Source organism: Paramacrobiotus metropolitanus, unplaced genomic scaffold, assembly GCF_019649055.1.
Source record: "Paramacrobiotus metropolitanus isolate TYO unplaced genomic scaffold, Prichtersi_v1.0 Parri_scaffold0000191, whole genome shotgun sequence".
Classification (NCBI taxonomy): Eukaryota; Metazoa; Tardigrada; class Eutardigrada; order Parachela; family Macrobiotidae; genus Paramacrobiotus; species Paramacrobiotus metropolitanus.
Window position 1 is genome coordinate 97993 of NW_026570411.1, and position 22339 is coordinate 120331.

General features: G+C 44.1%; 4 protein-coding genes and 1 long non-coding RNA gene across 5 annotated transcripts; 3 read left to right on the top strand and 2 right to left on the bottom strand.

The window, feature by feature from the left end:
• Window positions 1-3759: 3759 nt before the first annotated feature.
• LOC129600715 (uncharacterized) lies at window positions 3760-5427 on the bottom strand. The gene is made up of 2 exons (XR_008692116.1): window positions 5111-5427; window positions 3760-4076 (listed from the first exon to the last, which is right to left on the bottom strand). It is a non-coding gene; the product is annotated as an uncharacterized LOC129600715 (long non-coding RNA).
• Window positions 5428-5742: 315 nt separating this feature from the next.
• Window positions 5743-7962, top strand: LOC129600714 (reticulon-3-A-like). Its single transcript, XM_055499277.1, is given in 3 exon segments — window positions 5743-5902; window positions 6391-7133; window positions 7135-7962. Coding segments are annotated over 2 exon segments (966 nt in total). The 5' UTR covers window positions 5743-5902; window positions 6391-6653; the 3' UTR covers window positions 7621-7962.
• Window positions 7963-9159: 1197 nt separating this feature from the next.
• LOC129600729 (uncharacterized) lies at window positions 9160-10658 on the bottom strand. Its single transcript, XM_055499292.1, has 3 exons — window positions 10542-10658; window positions 9899-10150; window positions 9160-9707 (listed from the first exon to the last, which is right to left on the bottom strand). Exons 1-3 carry the CDS (start codon window positions 10579-10581, stop codon window positions 9658-9660), a joined length of 342 nt encoding a protein of 113 aa, XP_055355267.1. The 5' UTR covers window positions 10582-10658; the 3' UTR covers window positions 9160-9657.
• Window positions 10659-13492: 2834 nt separating this feature from the next.
• LOC129600725 (uncharacterized) lies at window positions 13493-14740 on the top strand. Its single transcript, XM_055499287.1, has 2 exons — window positions 13493-14038; window positions 14542-14740. The coding sequence occupies exons 1-2, from the start codon at window positions 13709-13711 to the stop codon at window positions 14563-14565; spliced, it is 354 nt and encodes a 117-aa protein (XP_055355262.1). The 5' UTR covers window positions 13493-13708; the 3' UTR covers window positions 14566-14740.
• Window positions 14741-15208: 468 nt separating this feature from the next.
• LOC129600724 (zinc metalloproteinase nas-6-like) lies at window positions 15209-18033 on the top strand. The gene is made up of 6 exons (XM_055499286.1): window positions 15209-15835; window positions 15938-16651; window positions 16736-16842; window positions 16909-17011; window positions 17309-17432; window positions 17530-18033. Exons 2-6 carry the CDS (start codon window positions 16570-16572, stop codon window positions 17750-17752), a joined length of 639 nt encoding a protein of 212 aa, XP_055355261.1. The 5' UTR covers window positions 15209-15835; window positions 15938-16569; the 3' UTR covers window positions 17753-18033.
• Window positions 18034-22339: the final 4306 nt, after the last annotated feature.

The following is a 22339-nucleotide window of genomic DNA, read 5'->3' on the forward strand; positions in this document are numbered from 1 at the left end:
ATAGTATTGTACCTGTTTGCAAAAGGTGGGATTTTTTTACATTTCCAGCCGGGACTGGGAATACCGTAGCAGCCTGCTTGGTTAGCACGGCCGTGACCATTACGTAACTTTGATTAATTGTTTGATATGACTTGACTAGAGCAATGAACAGGCACGTCTGGCAGCAGTCCGCTCCGATGATCTACTTCTCGCATTTTATTGATCATTTTGCTTCCTGTTTACATGTACATAAGAGTAGATTCTCTCTCGTGCAGTTCACGCAGCACATCGAAGCGTCAGTGAGCATTAATGCATAATTATTATTTATTCCTGAATATAAATAATGCATACATGTACACTGCATAATAGGTAATCTATAATAATAATCTACCGAAATTCATACTAATCGCATCAGGCCACATTTCTTCATCCGTGGTGGGCCCCCATTCGCTTGCCCCGCTGGTAGCCATAGGACGGTGCGTAGTAGTCGTAGGCCATTTGGCGGGCGTAGTCCGTATGGGGGGCGTACATCTGGGCGGGGCGTGGCTGGTCGTACGGCCACTCCGAGTCCGCCGTGCTGTAGCGGTCCCCATACGCCACACCACTGCCGACGCAAAGCAGCGCCACCAGAGCCGCTACAACGCTGGTCCGCAGAAACATACTAACCAGTAGAATAAGTACTACCTGCATGGCATAACAAACACTTCGTACTTTGCCATTTACGGTGAGTTTATTTGTACAGTATAGATTCTGTAAAATCAACATTAGCTTTTAACCTGGCAACAGGCTGTTGCCAGGTTAAAATGTGATCATTTTATCTGGCTGTTGCCAACAGCCAAATAAAATAGTCACAATTTTTTCCATGTGGCAGTACACTGAGTAAACCGATTTTTATTTGGCGTTCAGTTGATTATTGCTCGCTACAGTTGATTATATTATTCTACAGTGAATATAAGGTCTCACTATAAGTAAGCAAATAAACCTTTCATTATAAAGCGATTTATGCCATTTATAACAAAACTACCACTGACTAAACGTATTCGATTTTATCGACCGCAGCGTAGCGAAGGTCATATTCAAGACCAGTGCTTTCGTAGATTTCTGTCCGCTACGGAAGGTCCTTAGGAAAATGTTGTTGGCTGTTATGCTGCCAAGTTAAATGTTAATTATGTTAGGAAATTGGTAGTGCGACTGGTAGGACGTTAAACATTAGTAAATATCACTCGCACGAGCTAAACGCTCCCTCGATCCTACGCTCCGGGCTGCCAAATACACGCCAACGTGCATTTTTCATTGAGTAGTTTAGAGAATACTTAATATAAAATAATTTTAATATATTTTTATATATATTTTAATATATAATTTTTGTTTTAATATAATTAAATTTTTTATTTTTGGTTTTAATTTTTTTAATAATTTTTTTGAATTTTCAGAGAATACTTAATATAAAATGATATGTGAGTGCTTACAGAAAGCGTCTCAGCAGACTAGACAATTGTCCAAATTGTCTTTTGCAGTAGTCATTGCACGTGTTCAATGAGCATACTGGTACATATGTATGTACATAATTATTATTATTATGTACTGTACAGAGTACTTACAGTTATTTATAAACCGCACATTAGCTTGGATAATAATACAGTACATAAGATTAATTCAATCGGTACGACCATCCGACGTGACGGTCCGAGTGTCTAATTGTTCTGCTTTTCGTTCCTCTTGCGCAGAACCAACACATCGTGGACGCTTGCCGTGAGCTGTGGGAAGACTGCATCGAGTTAGACTATACTGATCCGTGTGACGTGGATGAGCGTGCGTCAACGGACTCAACGCCGACAACGGTAAGCAGCCATATCTGCACAATCCTGGAAAGATAATTATTAAGAAGCAGGTCACTAATACATGCGGCCTACCCACAATCCGCACGGCTGTCTAACCGAAACCGCTGACGACAACCTGCCACCACAGCCAGATGGACGGCGTGAAAGACTGCGCTAAACATGGCTGGTTTTTAAATACACCCGAGCATCTTCGCGCCGGCACGATACCGCCAACAATTCCACCCAGTGTGCATGGTGGCCTTGATAGCGCGGGCGTCGGTTTGTAGTACTGGAGCGCTGATTGAGGAAATTGTACCGTAACTGCTAATGCCATTAACGCCTTACCAGTAGCCGATGGACGCAAGGAAATAGCTCGTTCACACCGCCTGTAGATCGCCAGAAACCCGGGGGCCTAGTCGCAGCGCCTGTTTCTTGCAAGTCATAATACCGGTGTCGCTATCGTAGGTCAGCACAACGGCCGGCAGTATCGCCAACGGATCTCCGGTGAATTCGCGGAAGCAGCGCAATATGGCCGGCATCATTCAGCGGATGGTGTTGGCTTCCCAGCTCTTCCACCGCCGCGATTTCTCCGCGTTCGGTCTACTGCCCGTCCGACGAGCCATGCTTCTGAAGGTACTCGGGCAGTCTGGATCGACATTTACGGTTGTTGTCACAGCCGGCATCACAAAAGTCGTAATACACATTGCAGCTGGTTGTGGGATTGGTCGTGATGGCGCTGCTGTTTTTCTGGGACAGACGCGAGGGCTACGCCGGCCCCGGCTGTCCGGGCCTGAGCCCTAACCGGACGGCGGCAGCTTAGTTGCGCCCTCAATGTGCCAGCCAGTCATGCGCGTTACTACCACGGATACTCGTGTATATAATTACTTACATTATTGTCACGCGCGTCGCGACTTATTAATGCACTGATAGCTGGGTATGCCGGCTGTTTTTATACTGACTAGTAATAACGATTATCCTGCATCCGGCTGAATTTTTATAACGATGCAGCTTCCGCGGTGACAAATTTTTATTGGCTTTAATTCCTGTTCATTACCAGTACTGCGCTATCGTCTACGCATTTCGCGCCTTGACGCACGGTGCGATACCGAACTAGTATTGTCTTGTTCTGCACTGTTCTGCTGCAATCAGTTTCTCCTGTTTCTTTGTTCCGTTTCTTCCTAGCTACTACTGTCTGCTCTTTCTCTTCGCCTAGTTACGATTTTTGTTTCCAGAGTTTATTTAAGTACATAATACATTTGGTACGAGCACAACAGCAACGGATACACAAATCATTATCAGAGCGATTTAACCGTTCAGTGCTTATCTATACGTTATACTATCTTGTTTACACAGTACACTACCTAAAAACACGCATACCAAATTTTTTGAACTTACGATTTAGCGGGGAATGTTTCGGGTCAAGAGTCTACTGCTTGGCGTTTGTTGCTTTGTTTTGAAGACTTTTAATTTTTTCTTTTGCGAGTTTCGAAGCTCAGGTACCATGTACGTACTGTATATCGCATCATTTTCCTACAATTTCCGGAAGTTGTTATGCTGTTAATCCAATACGATTACGTACTATGTAATCGTAAGCTATGTACAGTACATACGTACAGATAACAATATTAATTTTGTAAACACATTATTGCATTTTGCATATGATACAATAATTTCATTATATTATACAATACATACAGTATGTGCATGCATATTGTACATTTACGTTTTACTATATCTCTATATTCATACAATCTTACCGTTCAAAACGTATTTTTCCTGGGTTTTTATGGATAAATCAACACGTGGTCAGTTTAAGTCAAGCTTAGTCTCGAAAAATTTTTAATTTTCCATAGGTGTGCCTTCTGAATTTTGATTTTGTTTTGATAGCGCTGGTCAGAAAAATTTTGATTGGTTCTTAAGTATAGAAAATAGAGTACTTAATATAACGACGTTCTTTAGATACTTGCAGCGTGATTTATTTCAGAACTCAAGGTACACGAGTATTTGTCGCAGATTTTTTATAAAAGTGAAAGATTTGTACTGAATACACAGCTCAGCCGATTACAGAAATGGGCGGCCTAATCACGCAGAACATTTCGTCTAAGTTAGCCGATGCTGGTGCTGTTCCCATGACCGAGGCCGCGTTCCCGCGTTGGATGTCGATGCTGATCCGTTGGCGCAGGAACTCCGTCGCCCGTACCTCGCCTGTTTCCTGTTGTATCATCTTCCCGACTTCGGTGACCAAACGAGAGATACTGGTATAGTGGTAGTGTGGTACTGTAATACATTCTCACGATTAAAACAAATTGTTGCCACGGAGGCAGCAATTACTGCAATAATGTAAAGAAAAATCGGAATCGCACGGACCATTTTATGAAAAAAGTGAAAAAAAGCCTGTGGTCACAGGTTCAAAAAAAATCGTGGGGAGGTCAAATATTAGTTTCCGTCCAAGAGGGTTTTGCCGAGCGCGGAGCGCGAGGCATACCTTGTATTATGAAATACAATAGAAGTTCGTTTATACATCCAAATTTATGTAAATTTATGCGAATGTACATAAACGTATCCAGGAACACAATTGATAATATAACTACATAAAAATGCGGGACAACGAACACCGGAAAAACCATAAAATAAATAAGAAAAACTGAAAACGCTGTTAAATTCAGCATGTTCAGGAACTGTATCAAATGCGAATGTACATAAAGGAATATACAGTACATTAACACATACGAAATACAATATAATATCAAGACTTCCTACGTGTACATAATGACTGTATATAGGGGGGAAAATGTGTCTAGCCGAACCAGTCCCTTGTACTTCTGATGTAAGCCAGCTGGTGGTTTACGTTGTGGCTGCACAGCGTTTAATGTAAAGCGCTGCTATTAAGGCTGTGCGGCATTGACGGTACATGTGGTATTAGCTGCACCAGGCAGGTCCGGGCTATAACACAGTTTTAGCCTGTTTACCTGCAGTTGTACGAGTGTTGCTTACTGTTATCAGTACCTGCAATCTTAATGGCAGCGCTTTACATAAAACGCTGTGCAGCCACAACGTAAACCACCAGCTGGCTTACATCAGAAGTACAAGGGACTGGTTCGGCTAGACACATTTTTCCCCCTATATTCACAATCAATGTACATCACATGAGCATTTAAAAAACGTAAGCATGTACATAATTTTATAAGGATGTACCGGGCAAAACGTGCATACATAATATGGTATTCAAGTTTTCTACATACGTATAATACTATAAAGTATTAGAAGTCGACGTTGGTAAAAACACTGAGTAGCACTAGCTAGCGACTAACCACGGCACTTAGAGTAAAAAGGGATGAGTGGCGAATAGTACTCGTAAAGCAGCACGTGGCGGTTACTTTAGCGGTAACCTTTGAGTGGTCAGCCCGAGCTGCCGGTGTGAGCGATGTCCGGGCCCGATGACATCATGAACCGGCCTCCGTAACTGACCGGGCCGCCGGGTAATTGCCGCTACATCCTCAGTTCCGCTAACCACCCGCTCCCAGACAGATTTCCCCCAAACCGCATCTCACAACCATCCATGCAGCAGCTGCATAATCCGCAGCGCCACGCCAGCACAATCCGAACTGGTCTTTTACCCACAACCACATACTCACCGGCATCAAGTTGCCGGATGGTAAAATCCACTACGGCGAATCATGTGTTGACACTTGACAAGCTGCCATGCCGCGGCAGCGTGCGTAGACAAGCTGTACGGGTTATCAAGCCGGTTGGCTGTATATCTTCTCAACCCCGTGGAATTTGTACCGGCACTCAAGTAGACAGCGATGACTATTGAAATTTGAATGAACAACCACTGAGCGAGTCATACGCGGTAAAACAGTCAATAGTGAACACAGCCCATCCCCTCTTGCTGTAACGGTCGGTGGGAAATTCCAGTCGCCACTCGATAGACCAGGCCCGTCCACGCGCGACGCAAGCTATATAAGCCGCCGCGCACGCTGCCACCAGGAAAAACCCAAACATTTCACTGTCAAGCAAATACAAATCTGAAATTCGCACTTTTATTGAAAACGCTTTTGAAGTTATATTGGAATCTTGAATAATTATCATTCATCTGCCAAGTAAGTCCTCGCTGCCTTGAAATATATTTACCGGCAATCTTCATGACGGTCTAGTGATTTTTATTGCGAGTGTTAAAATTCCGTTTTCCAAGTAATTCTATCTAATTTTGTTTGCATTTACTTTTTAATCGGAAATTATTTTTTTTATTGGTTATAATTATTTTCTTTCGTTTGTGTAGTACCATTCTATTTTCCATTTCGTTTAAATTATTATCGCATTTTTTCTCATGTTCATTTATTATTTCCAGTTCTCTATTGCGTATAATTAAATCTTCCTTCTATATGTTCAGTTTTAAAAATTAGGTATATATTCGTTTTTTATGTGTACTATTGGTTTCCTTTTTCCTGCTTGTAATTTTCGTAGGAGTTTTTTAAAATAATTTCATTACTGTTAATTTTATTTCGTGTAATTCTTTCTCGTATTTTCTTAATTATTCTATTTCTTTTCTTTTTGCTTTCGTATAATTCATTGATGTATTAATTTTTAGAATGGACGCAATGAATATCCAGAGCGATCTGAACGTCAACGCCCCGGAATTCCACTACAAGAAGGAGACGACCTCCATCGAGCCGGTGCGGCGTCTGGAGAACGCGCGTTTCCAGCGCGATGAGCGCTCCGACATGAACCGCCGCGACAGCCCGACAGAGACGTACGTCCGCGAGGAGGCGCCGCCGGCCGACTGGCGCCAAGGCACCCCAGTTCGTCAACAGCCAGTACGACGACCTGCTGCCGCGCGACCGCCTGGACTCCATGGCCGACTCCCTGCTGGACCAGCGCGACTACCAGGAACTGCAGGAACAGGAGCGCCTCTGGCAGCAGCCGCGCCCCACCGAGGTCACGCCGCTCCTGCAACCGGAAGTCCAGGAGCAGCGCACCTACAACACGGAACTGCCGCCGCAGATGGCCGAGTTCGCCATGGACAGTCGCCGCGCGCCGGAGGCGGAGCATCCCGCCGGGTGGGTGGACAGCCGCGGGGTGCCGCAGGAGCTCCCGCCCGCGGTGGCGCCGCTCCTGGACCTCTCTCCGGAAGCGCCGGTCCAGGCGATCCAGCCGCTCCGTCTGCGCCCGCTGCTGCACGTCGCCCGTGACCTTTGCCTGTGGCGCAACGTCCGCGACTCGGCGGTGGTGTTCAGCGCCGGGTTGGGACTGATGGGGGCGTTGTCCTACTTCAGCCTGATCAGCATCTTCGCCTACCTCTCCCTGGGCGTCCTCATCGTCGCCGGGGATCAGCGTCTTCGGACGCCAGCTCTTCTACGCGCTGCAGCAGCGTCCCGGCGTCGCGCATCCCTTCCAGCGCATCCTCCAGCGCGACATCGTCCTGGACCCGGCGTACCTCCACGAACAGCTGGACGCCGTGTTGCAGCCGTTGAACCGGAAGCTGGTGGCCATGCGCAACTTGTACTTGGCGGACAGTCTCGCCGAAACGTTGAAGATGATGTTCTACATGTATTTGTTGACGTACGTCGGCCGCTACTTCAACCTGATGAGCCTGTTGATGGTGGGATGGGTGCTGGCGTTCTCCCTGCCCAAACTGTACATGATGTTCCGCCCGCAGTTGGACCGGATGTGGAGCAGTGTCCGCGGGAATGTGCGCCGTCTGCAGATGGACATCCGCGACAAGTTCCAGCAGCAGAAACAGCGTGTGCAGCAGCGACGCGATCGCCGGCAGTCCGTGGAGAAAAAGGTCACCTTCGAGAAGACCGAGAAGATCCAGTAGACGGACTATATATAGTTGTTTTAATTTTTTATTATGTGCGCATGATACTTCTTCGATGATCTTATTAGTGTGGGGATCAATTTATCCGCCGGAAGCGGGAAATTTTTTCTGCTAGTTTTATAGCAGCTGCAGCTTCTGGTTTACTTATAAATAATTATGCTTAATATTTTCGGCATACTATGTATGCAGACTGGAATTCATACCTAATATGAAACACGGAAGTATTTGATTATAATTTGTGTGGTTTAACACGTTGTACGTTAACCGCTATTATAAAACCGACGTGAACTGTAATAAATGATGTACTGACGAGAAACTGCAATAAATTTACCCGATCATGAATTATGATGTCATTCGGAAGTCTAGGAAGCGGTTTTTGCAACATACATTTTTTGTGCTCGCGCCGCACTCTTCACTGCCGGGAAACCGGAAATGTACAGTCAGCTGGTGATGTTTTTTAGCGGAATGTACAGATCGGTACATGCATATATACAGCAGACAGACAACAGGCGAAACAACTACATATTTGCCGGCAATTTTGGACGTCTCGGGTGTCGCTTTATAAGCGGCGCGTTTTCAGGAGATAACACAGTTAGTTGGTCATTCCTTCCATAATTCATTAGCAGAGCATCATGAAGACGAAGACGCCGATGGCGGACTGCAGCGGCGTCTTGAACATAATGGATGTGCAAATTAATATGTTTTGCATTTATTGCATTGTCGACGCTGTCTTTTTTCGCAGTTATAAAAAATACGACCAATGATAGTACAGAATAAATCGTAGATTCGAAGAGTACTGTGAACTGCCTGTAATACAGTGAAATGCGCACGGTGGCTATGTATTCTGCGAAATCTTTATTAAATGCACCATCAGGAATTTTTCTGCCGCGTCACAGGACACAGATTAATGGCGAACATTAAAACCTGTACGAGTAGATAAAGAAACGATTCAATACATGTACTGTCTGCATAGCCCCGAAACAGCAACTTCTCTGCGTATTTTCACGGGTATTATATCCAGCCGGACCGTTAAACAGCAGAGCATCGCTGCTGACAAAAAACACCGCGATTGGTATACACTTCCGATCCGGAAGGCATATGCAATTACACACCACTGTCACCATGACGAATACGTCAAAAATTAATACTGTACATTATACGTTCTAGAATAGTTACATATGTGTCGACGGTGTCGTATGTTGAGTATGTGGGCTCCATGCTGTGCGCATCCACGGCACGTACAGTCGGTACTTATGCGCGTTGCAGTAGATGTATGCAAATAATTATTCTAAATTGTTGAGCGAAGCTCGCTTTGTACATATTGAGAAATAATATCCAATTATGCTAATGTACAGTGGACTAAGTGCACGAAATTGTACTACAGATACAGTGTTGTCCAGCAAGACTTGCTTCCTGAATTATTTTAATATGCATATTAATCGCGCGCGATTTTATTATTATACAGTACTACATACAGTAGTTCTGCTGGCAGTCGTTTACGCAAAACACTTACAAACACTAAATTCTTACCGTATCTACATCTATATAAGAGCGTATATAGACAATACACGTGCGTAATTCCAACGTATGCAATAATTCTATGGTGCCTTTTTCAGTACACTTAATCAATGTCGAAACGCTATTAATAGATGAAAATGCCCATGGTGAAGGTGCGGTTGTAAAAATATTCAATAATAACACAAAATAACAAGATAAAATAGAAACCTATTAAGTTGTAATCATCAAAGTTGATCAAACATCATCAAACTTCTGTTTCTAGTACTTAGTTTGTACTTTCACGTGATACTTATTAAAGGTCATATAGAGTTGTAATAATATAGATATAAGAAAATGATGCGTATAATTAATTACTGGCTGTAGTTAACTGTCAATGTTGGCGGCAGCATGCGCAGTACAACCAAGTGTATAGAAAGCCGACGAAGTATGTACAGAACGCCTCCACCGGCTACCCTAGAGATTCCGGCCGCTGTAACGCCGGCACACAGTGCTGACACCAGACTGGATAGGCGTTTTTAATCAGCCACGTAATCCCTTTCGGCCTTCCGTCATTCGGTGTCCAGGGGCGTCTGCAAGGTCACAGGATCGGTATTGCACAATTTATCCTTCGATACACACTACATACAGCTTCCATTAACAGTTCAATGTCTAGTTTTTGCGCAAAGGCACTGGGGATGTAGGAGGTCATAAATTTCTTAAAAGGGATCTATGCATTACAAGGCTACCAGCTATACCGGGTAGTTCGACAACAGCGTCATACCTTTGAAGGGCGTGGCGTTGCCCGAGACGGTTGATCGTCCGTTAAGCGCATCCTGGAGCTCCATCTGCAGCTGGTAGACGCGCAGTCCCACCATTACCATCAGCAGCAGGATGACGAGCGACACCCGGGTAATGTCTTCCCAGGACATACATGTCCCGTCGACAATATCTTCGACGCCGTCGGGAACGCTGCCGTCTCCCGGAAACGGCAAACTGAAGTTCATGGCCCGGCTGGATAGCGCCTTACCCAGTGCTGCAAATAACAGCAACTGTTACGGGAAATGTACGTGGACCATGATCGTCTGTATAGTAATTCCATTTCCGTTATGCATAATACGTACAAATATATACATTTATGCACATAATATACATACGTGTATGTTCATGATATATATTATGTATGTTCTTGTACATACATAATATATATACATGAACATATACAGACTGTATATGTTTATATTATATAGTCTATATATAATATGTGTATAATACATTTATAATATTATAGTATAATGCATTTATAATATGTGTATATATTAAATAACTCTTTATACATATTTTACAAGAGCGATGCTAGCTTATACTGTATTATACATATAACAGCATCGCTCTTGTAAAATATAATTCTACAAAGAATTGATTACCCCAGTTAGCGCGAGACGGAATAGCACATAAGACACACATGGCTGTTTAATTTACTACACTAGATATATTTTCAGGTTGCAAAATTAACGTGGAAAGCCAAAACCGATCGCTTTTTATGAAAGCAGCGCGACTGGCGGATCGAGGACGTAGTCGGCCGCCTGTGGCACTTATTTCCGTCCGCTATGTGATTATTCGGCATTCTTATCGGGAAACGGCAAAGTGCACCTGTGCGGCGCGAGTATGCGGGTACGTTGTAGCGCATTAACATAACCATGGCGCGGCGGACTGTGGACGTACGGCATAACATTATAATCTGATATGCTGTTTGCCAGCCAGTTTGGTTCGCTGATTAAATCGTCGTTTTCTCCGTACCACAGTAACCATACAGACTACTAAGTAGGCGCTACTCCTGCGCTGCACTGCGCTCTTGCATACCGGAAATGTTAACGCTCCCATGTGATGCTAAATATTCGCAGTTTCAGGTATCGTTTAATGCGCATAGTGCAATCAGAGCTGCGCTTTGCTTTGCGGATACAAAGGACATTCCAAAAATAACTTTTCCTAATTTGTGTTTCCCGCCAGAAATGCATTTAGCAACTATTGTCCATATCGTTACATACGTCCTTGATTAAGGAAAATGGCCCGGTACATAGTGTCAATAATTGTATACATGCACTAAAACTTTCGCTTGCGCGCACTCCGAATTACTATTTTGTAATACTTTACGTCATTCTGAAGCTGAATGATTTGTGTACATTGTTCGGAAAACCGTTTGCGCGCGCAACATCCGCTTGCCGAGATACGGCGAACTAAAATGGGCGAAAAGTTTAGACGCAGTGTTGTGTACCAAAAGTCTGGTTATTAGTTATTACCCGATCTTCTTGAAACTTTGCTGTAAAAGACACATGGCCATCAAGTCGAAAGTGAACCAATTTCAGATCCATAGCACTTTCCCGTAATTTTAAAATTTTTGAAATTCATTTTAAAATCGGAAAAAAATTCCCTCGTCCGAAAATTGCATCAAGGAAATTTATTTATGGTGCTTCAACTTGTGGCACAGCCTAAACGAAAGACTTTGATCACCTGCAATATTAAGCTCGAACGGCCGGCAAGATGACCAGCGGTCAGCACAAGTGAAAAATACGTAAAACTACCGATCAGAGCCCGCGTCACATATACGACTATTACGATCGTGCTGCAAGTGCAATTTATAACCATTGTATTCATGACTATGGCCTTTAGCCATTGCAAGAACTGACTATGTATTCTGGAACCGAGTTGTTCGACTGTGAAAATGCAACATGCAGGTACAGGGTGCAGAAGTCACAGCCCTGATTATTCGAGTACAAGCGTGTGTAAGCATTTACTCGCATCGTCCGCGGTACAAGCGTGTGTAACTACAGCATGGTATGTTCTACCTGATAAACACAACGTTTCATGACATACACAGAATAGTATTTTGCCAGCATCCAATAATTACTCTAAGGGAAAAAAGACAACAATCAAGCTAGCAGTAGTTAATAAAAGACGCTTAATAAAATACTAAATAAAAAACTGTATAAAATCGTCCAGTTCTTCGTCTTACGATGTTAAGCACAACATGCTCTTGTCAGAGTGCTTGAAAATCTCAAAATCGGTCGAACAGTGTCTGTATTGTAGACTGTGCAATAACGGGTTAGCGCTTCACCATTCGAAAGTTAAGCGCCACATACGAGTCCATCGCAAAAGCGAGGAAAATCCTGGGATCCACGCCATCTTGAATGCTCCGGGTCACGTGCCGATACGGCATTCGGACGACTATTAAACATCGCCTAAAAGAAGGCAGCCTCGCTAACGCACTGCACTACCAGCGCCGCGGCTGCCGGTAGTGCGTCATCTTCCAGCTGAAGACCGACAAAATCCAGGAACGGTATAATGTTTTATCCATTCCACGTGATACTTCATCCATGAACGGAATATTGTAGAGTTCATTCAACTTGGCGCAAGCTGCCTTCTCTTCCTGCTAGTTTCAAGCAAGCAGCGGCCTCCGGTACATTTTCAATTTATTTTCAATACTGAACAGCTTTACATTAAAAACTAATGCAGTAGTTATATATATATATACAAGCCCAGCACGGATGAATAATGTCTTAGGATTTCGAGCATGTAAAAGGGTTAAGTGCATATGTATTAAATAATGGCACGATGTTTATTACATTAAGGAGGCACGAACAAAATAAACAGGCGTGAGCAGAACCTGTTATTTTTGCTAATGCGCAGTTCGCTAATTTCAATGACAATTCGATATAATAACACATAGTAACAATCTGGGGATTCACAAACAGCCCATACAAAATATTTACGTTTCTGTACCAAATGCACGAATATATTCTTCTAACAAATTCAAGTAAATCAGAACCTACGTATAATAATTATTATTTTTGGTTTTGTACTTAAAGCAATTGCTTGTACAACAATCCGCTAATAATAATATTAAACATATTTTTATTAATTATGCTGCAAGATATTTGTATGAAATTGTTACAATACTGGGTAGGGATGCCGTAAACCGGCATAATTATGGAATCTTACATAAGATGTATATCCGTGGAATATAATATAGTATACATATGGTAGTACATATTAAATACGTAAACATTTTATTTCGATGGAAATACAGTTTTATATCACTTTGCCAGCAGGGAAATTACTAAAAGCTCCTGACATCAATCAAATGCTTGTAATAGCACTTCGTGGAAGCTGGCAATTCGCTGTTTTAGTTCTGTTATTGACTATTATAAATTACACACAAGTAATCGCGCCGGCTCGTAGCAGCCGGCAAACAGGTAATGCTGCTGACAAATCATATGTTTTTCGCGGAGAAAATTTTGCCGACTGCATCAAGTGCAGAAATATGCATGCAGTGCATACAACGAATACATATAGAGCAAGCAGAATAAACGGAAAGAATAGCGAATATGTTTCCGGCAATGTTGTCAAGCAGTGTCGGGCCCTCGGCTGCCGTTTATAAGCCATGAGCTTTGCTGTGAAAAACCCCATAAAATAGTTTTAACGCAGACTGCGTAAAAACAGCGTTTACTGTACCTGCTGTTGAATTACTTTCGCGCGCGTATAAACAGTTCCGATTCAATTTATTCTTCAGACTGTTGTCTTTTTCTTCGGTTCAATGAATATCAGTGCGGTGCAGTCGGCGGGTGACGGCTGGACGGCCGTCAACGGCACGGAATATGCCGGTCCCTGGGTTTATGTTGTGCAGTTCGTCAAAGGTATGGACACGCAGGGATTTCTAGCCTTTATGCTGGGCATGGTGTCCGGTTGCGTCGTGGTGCTGCTGGGACTGCTGGCCTACATGGCCTGCCATCTCCACACACACCACCAACTCCTGCAGCAGGCGCAGAACCGACTGGTCAAACTGGAAGCCGCGGTGCAGTGGCTGCTCAAGGCGGATGGCCGCGCCGGCTCCCTGCAGGATCCCACAGCACTGCTGCTCGCCAAGGTAATTAATGTTGTCCGCTATTTTACCGGGGCATACGTACTACATTATTCACTCATTCTTATATAACCGTTCTTTGGTATCAAAACGATGCTCTTAAAGCATCTCCACTGTAATTGCTTAATCAGCGCTTTGAGGAAGCTTACGACTGCTGAGGTTGGAAAAGGATGCGAGGTCACGAATCAGCTATGATTACGATTACCAGAATCGAGAAACCCCAGTTCACTGTGCGGCCAGTTTATAGGATTAATTTATTAGAACTTCCCGTACGAACGGCAGAACGCAAGCTAAAATCAGGTTTAGAAACAGAATGTGCGGTTTCCGGTAAATGTGCCTAGTCATTCATGGTAAGCTGGGCAGAAAATTTAGTCACACATGGTGAACCGCTTAGACAACATTCATCCGCTTTAATATCTCTCCTAATTATATATACGTAAAGCACGCGGTTACAATACACTGCGGTATCTTTTGGGCTGAGCGATGTGCTGCTTATGGTGACCTTTCAGAAAATCCTCAAGGAAGCGGTCTGATGCAAGAGGGCCTGGTGGACGATGTGTATGATGTCACCGCTACCGCCGGGAACGGCAACTACGAATCAAAAGACTGCGTTTTATGACTTTTATCATAGTAATGTACAGGGGATGAACAGCACTGTGGCTGTGCGTTTACTGTTTAGAAATGTCTAATAAATGCGCCGTTGGCAAATTCGGAAGACAAATATTTATTACCAGTAATTAGGCAGGATGCAATAGAAGTACTCGGAGTACGGTTCCGGCAGAAAGCAGCTGCATTAATTGGCTATTAATCGCGCGTTTGTTTAAGGATTCACTCGAGTCCTCGCGTGCGAATAACAAAAGCAGCGGTAGCGCATCGCTACTGACAAAAAACACCGGTGTGTCGCAAACCGGCATCTTGTACTCTGTACTTGCACCGACTACAAGTAGCGCTACCGTTTAATCTGCAGTACGCACGTGTACAAGCTTCGCCCACCAAAATTTCGACGGAAGGGCAATTTCAATGGATTATGCCAATATACGCGTGTCAACCATGAGATCTGTCAAATATGTGCATTGATATTGTTTTGATAATCGAGTACGTGCTTCGTACATAATAATGCCTACTTAATAATAATACGTGCTTCGTAATTCAATCATGCAGCAATCGCAGTTCACCAAGAAGTCTGCAGAAATATACGAGTACGCAATGTATGTGACTTCCTTTATGGAAGTCATTTAGAAAGTTTTAAATACGTAACATATACGAAGCACTCTTCAGCTGTCAGCAGCTGCAGATCCATCCATCCTTACTTACTTTGATTACTTTGCTTACTCGCAGCATCCGGTTGGGCGTTATCAGTGAATGTAAACCAGTATAAAGAATGATGGTTTTTACACCAAATCAGAGTTTTGGAGCTCTCATCCAGCAAAATCCTCCTTTTTGACGCCCACAACGCGAAAAGCGTCTGACCGCCAAGGTGCGCTGATGTCAGCACTGGCAGGTGCTTGGTGTTAACGCACGTCGCGTGCACAAGCGCTTCTCTGTTGGAAACCGGCGGACGCATTGAAACTGACTCTCTATCTTCGATGGTACTGATTTCAGTGCAACTCTGTCCCGCGCTAAATTCGCAGAACTGAATCTGCTACGATGACGAATTCTTCATATGAAAATGAGGGTAATCCATTGTGGAGAGTGGCCTAATTTGCTCCTGGTTGCACGACAGAAAATCTTTTCCGATTCACCATGAAACCGGTGCAGAAAGTCCTGGAGGATGCCCACATGAAAAAGACGGACATTCATGAGGTCTTTCTTGTACCTTTGTTAACATAGCTCTGACATATCGTCGCTTTATATAGTGAAAATCTGAGCATATTGAAATACAGCGACAAACGTAGTGTTCCTTAGCATTTCAGTCAATTTCCAGCGGACTTTTGTTTCGGCACTCGGACGGTGTCTTCAGTTTAACGATTAAACCGTCCGCCGGACGTCTTAGATCACATGTGATTTCCAGCCGGCGCCACATGTGGTTTCCACCAGATCCACGGTTACACTTTCCATTCAACGGCGATTTGTTCAGCAACATGTTAGTTCGTGAGTCGGGATTGATTTCTTAGTTTTGTTATTAATTTGGATTATTTTAACAACACTCTGAAGAGAATCAGCGCTACGGTTCAACCTGAATTTCGATCTAATGTATGCCATCAATCATGACTCCTGGGGGTCTTCTGAGGCACACATTTTAAGCCCAACGATGCGCGCCTGTATATATAATCTGTATATATAATTTTGAGCATAAATCAGAAATAACCGGTTATAATGCATATAAACGCAGTTAAATATTTTAAAACTGTTACCGTTCATGCATTAGTGTCTGCGTAAACCCGTTCATGCTGCATCAATTTCAAAATTGCCGGAATGTACATAAAGACCTAACGGCTTTGACGAAACATTAATCTGGGCAATCTATTTAAGCAGTCTAACGTGTTAACCGTTCCAACGGCGATCGTAGCCCTTTGAACAGGAGCAGGGTAGCGAAAATGTTGCAGATTTTGTTACGCTGCGGATTCGCGTGGCTCGTGCTCCTCCATGGTTCTTCTGTAGCCCGAACGCTGCCAAACGGTAGAAAAAGTCAAATTTTCAAGTTTTGATCAAGGAATGATTTTCCCATGTCAACGCTGCATTGGACTTTTAATGTTTTTCTAGACTGGAGAGACTATGTTGATGATAATATGTTGGCAGCCGAGGATGATCAGTCGCGATACAGCAGCGATTTCTGGGAGGGCGATATTGCTGGAATTGACTTGGACGAGGTACTGTCATGGTGTGACGTTCTGCCGTTCACTCGAAAATCACCGACGACGAATTTGATGCTACAGATGCGAGGAAATACGGCTGCCAATGCAGCCGATAACGACAGTCTCCTGTGGCCTAACAATACGGTCCCCTATGAGTTCAGCACGCAACGTTCGGCGGCATTCAGTAAGTAGTGATTTGCAATGGACGACAAAATTTACTTAACCTCGGAACCGGTTTTGCGGCTGTGGCTTTAGACAGAGAACAGAGAGAACACGGTTGCCGCGCTTACTGTTCAGATATGCGGCTATAGCGACGGATATGCGGCGCTCATTCATCGTATGCGCTGTAAGCCGACAGCGGCTACCGGTCCGCAGTAAAGTAAACTTTGCCATCCATTGTAATCAAATTGATAACTATGGCTCCATTTTGTCGGTTTTTTATCCACCTATCCCCCACCAAATCGTGGTCGAATCGTTGTAGGACTGTCGGAAAAGAAAATGATTAAGGAAGCGATGGATATCATTATGCACTACACCGGCAACTGTGTACAGTTTGTGCCACGCACCAACGAAACTGACTACGTAAAATTTCAAAAAAGCTTCCAGTAAGCGCTTCTGTAGCAGTCCATTAATGTGAAAAGAAACGGATTTGTCTCTCTGCGAGGGAACGGAAAGTCGGTTGAAAATTACTGTGTATTGCAGGTGCCTGTCGAGTATCGGTCGCGTGGGTCAGAAGCAGATGATCGAACTGACGTCGGACTGCATGCGTCATTACGGCTGTATCCAGCACGAGCTGCTGCACACGCTGGGTTTCTACCATGAACAGTCGCGGCTCGATCGTGATGATTATGTCATCGTCAACTGGGACAACATCGCGGCAGGTGTGCAAAAATTGTCCCAAGTAGCGGCACACTGCGTAAGATGAATGGCCCTGTATATTGTAACGATAGAAAATCTTAGTACCGCCAGTTTGGATTGTTAATTGCTTTTCTACATCAGTTATTGGTTCATTCGTTCCTTGTCTTCCTCATTAAGATCATGTGAATCAGCATCTCATTGTCTTACCGCTTTACCGCTACAATCTCGATGCTCTTAACTTTTACTTTTGCGCACTAGAATCATTCTTGGATTTGCTTCTTGCCAGCTAGCTAACCTTGCTTTTTGCCTTCTTGCCCTGTGTACTTGCTAATAAGAATCTTGCCGTGACTGCCATGTCTTGCGTTGTTGTTTGTAAACACTTCGAGATGAATCGTCTCATCTCCCACACAGTAGTTGTGTAATTGCCACCTTGCTTCCGGTCAGCATCGCTGCTGACCGTGCCAGCCTTTTGATTGTCAGTTAGCCTTAACAGCCGTTACATCGTGGTACGGTGGATTAACCATCCCACTAGAACAGCAGTTTAACCGGCTGCTGTTGCATGGCGCTCCTGGGTTTCGGACCAGTGTAACTCCAACCGGAGTTAACTCTCCTTCACTCTCCTGTCAACATTACCCGCCCTACATTACCTGGACGGCTTTCCAAGGAAGTCAAGCGCCTCACCTGCACATCGCGCGCTTCCACCCACCACCAGAAAGTCTTCCTTGCCATTCATAGGGGACCGGAAATACCGGCTTTCCTTAAAGATTACCGCATACCGCGAGTGTCAATGGGTAAGTTACTACCATGTGGCAGTTGGTGAAAACATAATTACAATTTTGTCGGATTTGATTACTTATATTTCCACCTAAGCCGGCTAAAGTTATCGAAGCCGATGATCTTGTCGTTTTGCACTTACTAACTTCATTATTGTTTTAACTTTCTCATGTCACTGATATTAACGAAACACACATTACATAAGTTTGCATGATAAATATTATTTCTTTTGTAAAATACATACATATTATTTCTTTCTCACGTGGCACACCCAATATCGTTTTGTGCGTATCACAGTATAAGTACTGTATATATTAGGGAATGAGCAGCTTACATTAGCCTGGCGCCAGTCAAATGGTTCTTTTCCCACATTACCGAACATAAGGAAGAGAGAAATGTAGATTCCTCTCCCAAGCATTAAAAGTATCGCTCCAGTAGATCCATGGCATCCGATCCAGAATCTTTGACAGACCAGTTGGGCTTTCTCACAAAGGCTCAACTGCTCGCAGTCAGCAAGCGTCTTGACCAAAACATTGCCCAGTCTAAGAAGAAAGGCCATTTCGTGAAAACATTAGCCGAATACATGACAACACATAAAATTCCTTTCTCCACAGTAGATCCCTCACCTCTACCACGCCTTGTCAGACAGACAGATTCTCCCTCCCGCAGCTCATACGCGACAGCGCGTTCAGATTCACAGTTTCACGCGCTGTCTTCAACTGCGCAACCTGAGCTGGCCGTCGGTCAGCCCAGAGAGGCCACAGAGCAAGAGAAGAACCCGCCGTCAGCGTTCAGATGGATTGAGCCGGGATACAATACAGAGAGAATTCCCCGCTTGCAGTCTCCGCTTCCGTATACTCTTCCAGAGAGCATACAGGAAAAGTTCCAGTCACACCCAGCCGCAGCGAGGATGAGAGAAATATGCCACGCTCTCGACACGTGCTACACGTCTGAGCAGAGGCAGGCCGGCAGGGCCAATACAGACGAATTATTAAACTTATCGCTGATCGTAGCAGCTGAATGCATTCAGAGTGCAGCGCAGACCAAACCGGCTGCAGAGACAGCCCAATCTCCTGACACGTGCATTGACCACAGGGCAGATATTAAACACGAACCGGCAACACACACAGAGAATAGGACGCAGATTAACAGTACACACCGAAATACGAGTACTTATACATTGAATGCGCCTGTACATAACATAATTCCTGACAGGGCACAACCACCAGCTGATCTGACAGATTTGTTACGCACATTAACAATGAATAACAACAGTGCTAGACTACAGGCTAAGGACTTTAAAATTGAAATCTTTAACAACAAGCCCGATTATATTATCACAGACTTTTTCCAGCAGTTTGAGCGTGCCGCTGCAGCACTTAACTGGGACGCAGGTAGAAAATTACAGATGCTACCGAACTACTTAGGCGATATGCCTAGACGTTTGTTTGAGTCGTTATGGCAGAAAAACTCACATTTACCATACGATGAATGGAAAGCACAGTTTACTAAGCGATTTTTACCTGAAGATTATGAGTTGACTAAGAGAATGGAATTGTCAAAAAAGGTTTATAAGAAAGGTGCAGATATTAATGCGTTTCTTGATGAAATGGAACTGTTATTTCAGCAGATAGATCCGCTAATGCCTGAAACATACAAAGTAGCTGAAATTCAGCGTGCAATAGCTGACTTGCCAGAGTACAAAAGATTTTTGGCAACATCAAAAACACATACAGTCAGTGAGTTCCGCTCGATTTTGACCAGATTAACAATTGCGGATCGTCCGGCCGCAGGTACGGAGACAAACCCCATTGAGGTTAACTATATTACCGAAAATAAATTTCGCCCGTCGCGTGACCGCTCAAATAGCTACCAGCGCACAGATAGATCACGCAGCCGTGATGAGTACCGTAAAGACCGATATTATCAAGATCGATCTCGCAGCCGCAATCGGTATACCAGCGCAGACTACCGCAATCAGTCGCAGTCTAGCAAATTCCGTAGACAGTCCAAGCCAGATCGTTACCGGTCACCGGCGCAGCGCGCGCAAGAACGCAGCGGCCGCTTTAGCTCGACTGATCGCAGTGACCGCTTCCGGTCAAAAGACCGCTCAGACCGCAGCCGTTCACGAGATGATAGTAAACGCAGCTCAGGTCAGGATTACAAACGGATAGATAGAAAGTACATAGACTTCGACAGCTACCGGCTTCAGAATGGGAAATTATTTTGTCCACGGTGTGTAGATTTTACCCATTCTTACAAGGAGTGTGAGGATTCGCATCCTGATGATCGGTATAAAGTCGCACGAGTGTGCCCAGCAGACATTAAAGCACGAGTACAAGAGAAGTACGACGATTACATAAAGTACAATCTTGCGAAAAAAGGTAACGCGTACTGGCGTACTGACGAGGGAAAAGAATGAGACCTTACGGTAAAGGAGGTCCGTATGGTCGCCAATATGATCCTCCGTTTGTACTTAAGGAATCCGAAATTAATACATACAATGTCCAAATGCATAAAGATTCAATAAAGATATTACCTAGTCAGTCAAGCCCTTATGCGAACTTCAGCATGCCACAGACAGTAAGCCCCGTCTACGTCGAACTAAACATTAATAATAAAAAATTACCTGTTCTAATAGACACAGGTGCAGGTTGCAGCATAATATCGGAAGTTTTAGCAGTGCAGCTCAATTTAGATTTTCGGCCTTTTCATAACGATGCTCCTAAATTACGATTTGCTACCGTTTCTGAAAAGTTCCAAGCTAAGAACACGTACTTCAGTGAAATTACTATTACATTCGAACATCGTACACTGCAACATTATATATTCATAGTTTGTGACTTGCCATACGAGAACATTATTCTCGGTAACGATTTCCTTAAAGAGCACAATCTGTGGATAAACAGTTACACCGGAAAATTATACTTCGGAGCCGAAGATACAAAACAAAAGGTCAACAAATTACTCAGTCGAAAACGTGTACTTTCCGATGTACAGGACATGATGTTCGCTGACACTTTCATACCGCGTACAAACTTCGTACAACAATATCACCAGCACCTCAAGAAAGCACACCGTCACCGCTTGCACATTAATTCTATTAAAGAAAACGATGCCGAAAACATTATTAGCGAATCAGTCGTGCATACAGTACCTTGTGAAGTATGTGTATCGAATATGTCTACCGCAACCAATACACCATTATCGTTATTTGCGGAGGAACATGACGATAATACGAGTACAGTACACAGTACAGACTCTCCCACGCCGTCACCGGCGCACGTCGCTTCCCCATTGCCCATGGCACTCACTCTTGTCGTGCCACCGGCGCACATCATGCCCCCAGTGCAACCTAACCCTCCTTCAAGCTCGTTGGCTGAGGAGGCGGTTTGCACCACTCAGTTCGCGCAGTCGCATGCAGCTCCGCTGCAGTCTACTGTGACGGACTCGCACACCGGCGCACACAAAAGGTCAGACTCACCGGCACTGCCTCGCGTGCCACCATGGCCGCCACCGCTGGACACGGAAATGCTTTGCTCACCAGAACCAGTGAATGACATCACATGGGATCGAGCCGGCATAAAACTAGCATCTACCACAGTGTTGCCAGCAAAGCACGGCATGATATTGACACTTTCAGCGCCTAACATTTACAACGGAGACGTACTCGTATTGGGAAACAAATTACTATTACATAGTCATCTTGTAGCAGTTCCAAATAGTGTAGTACGCTCAGAGAACGGAAAAATTAACATACTAATAACTAACTTTTCTGATAAAGATATTAAACTCAAACGAGGTGTACTTATTGGTCATATGGAACCCGTAGATGCAGTAGCAGAAGTGCCGATAACAAAATTAGAATCGTCAGATATTC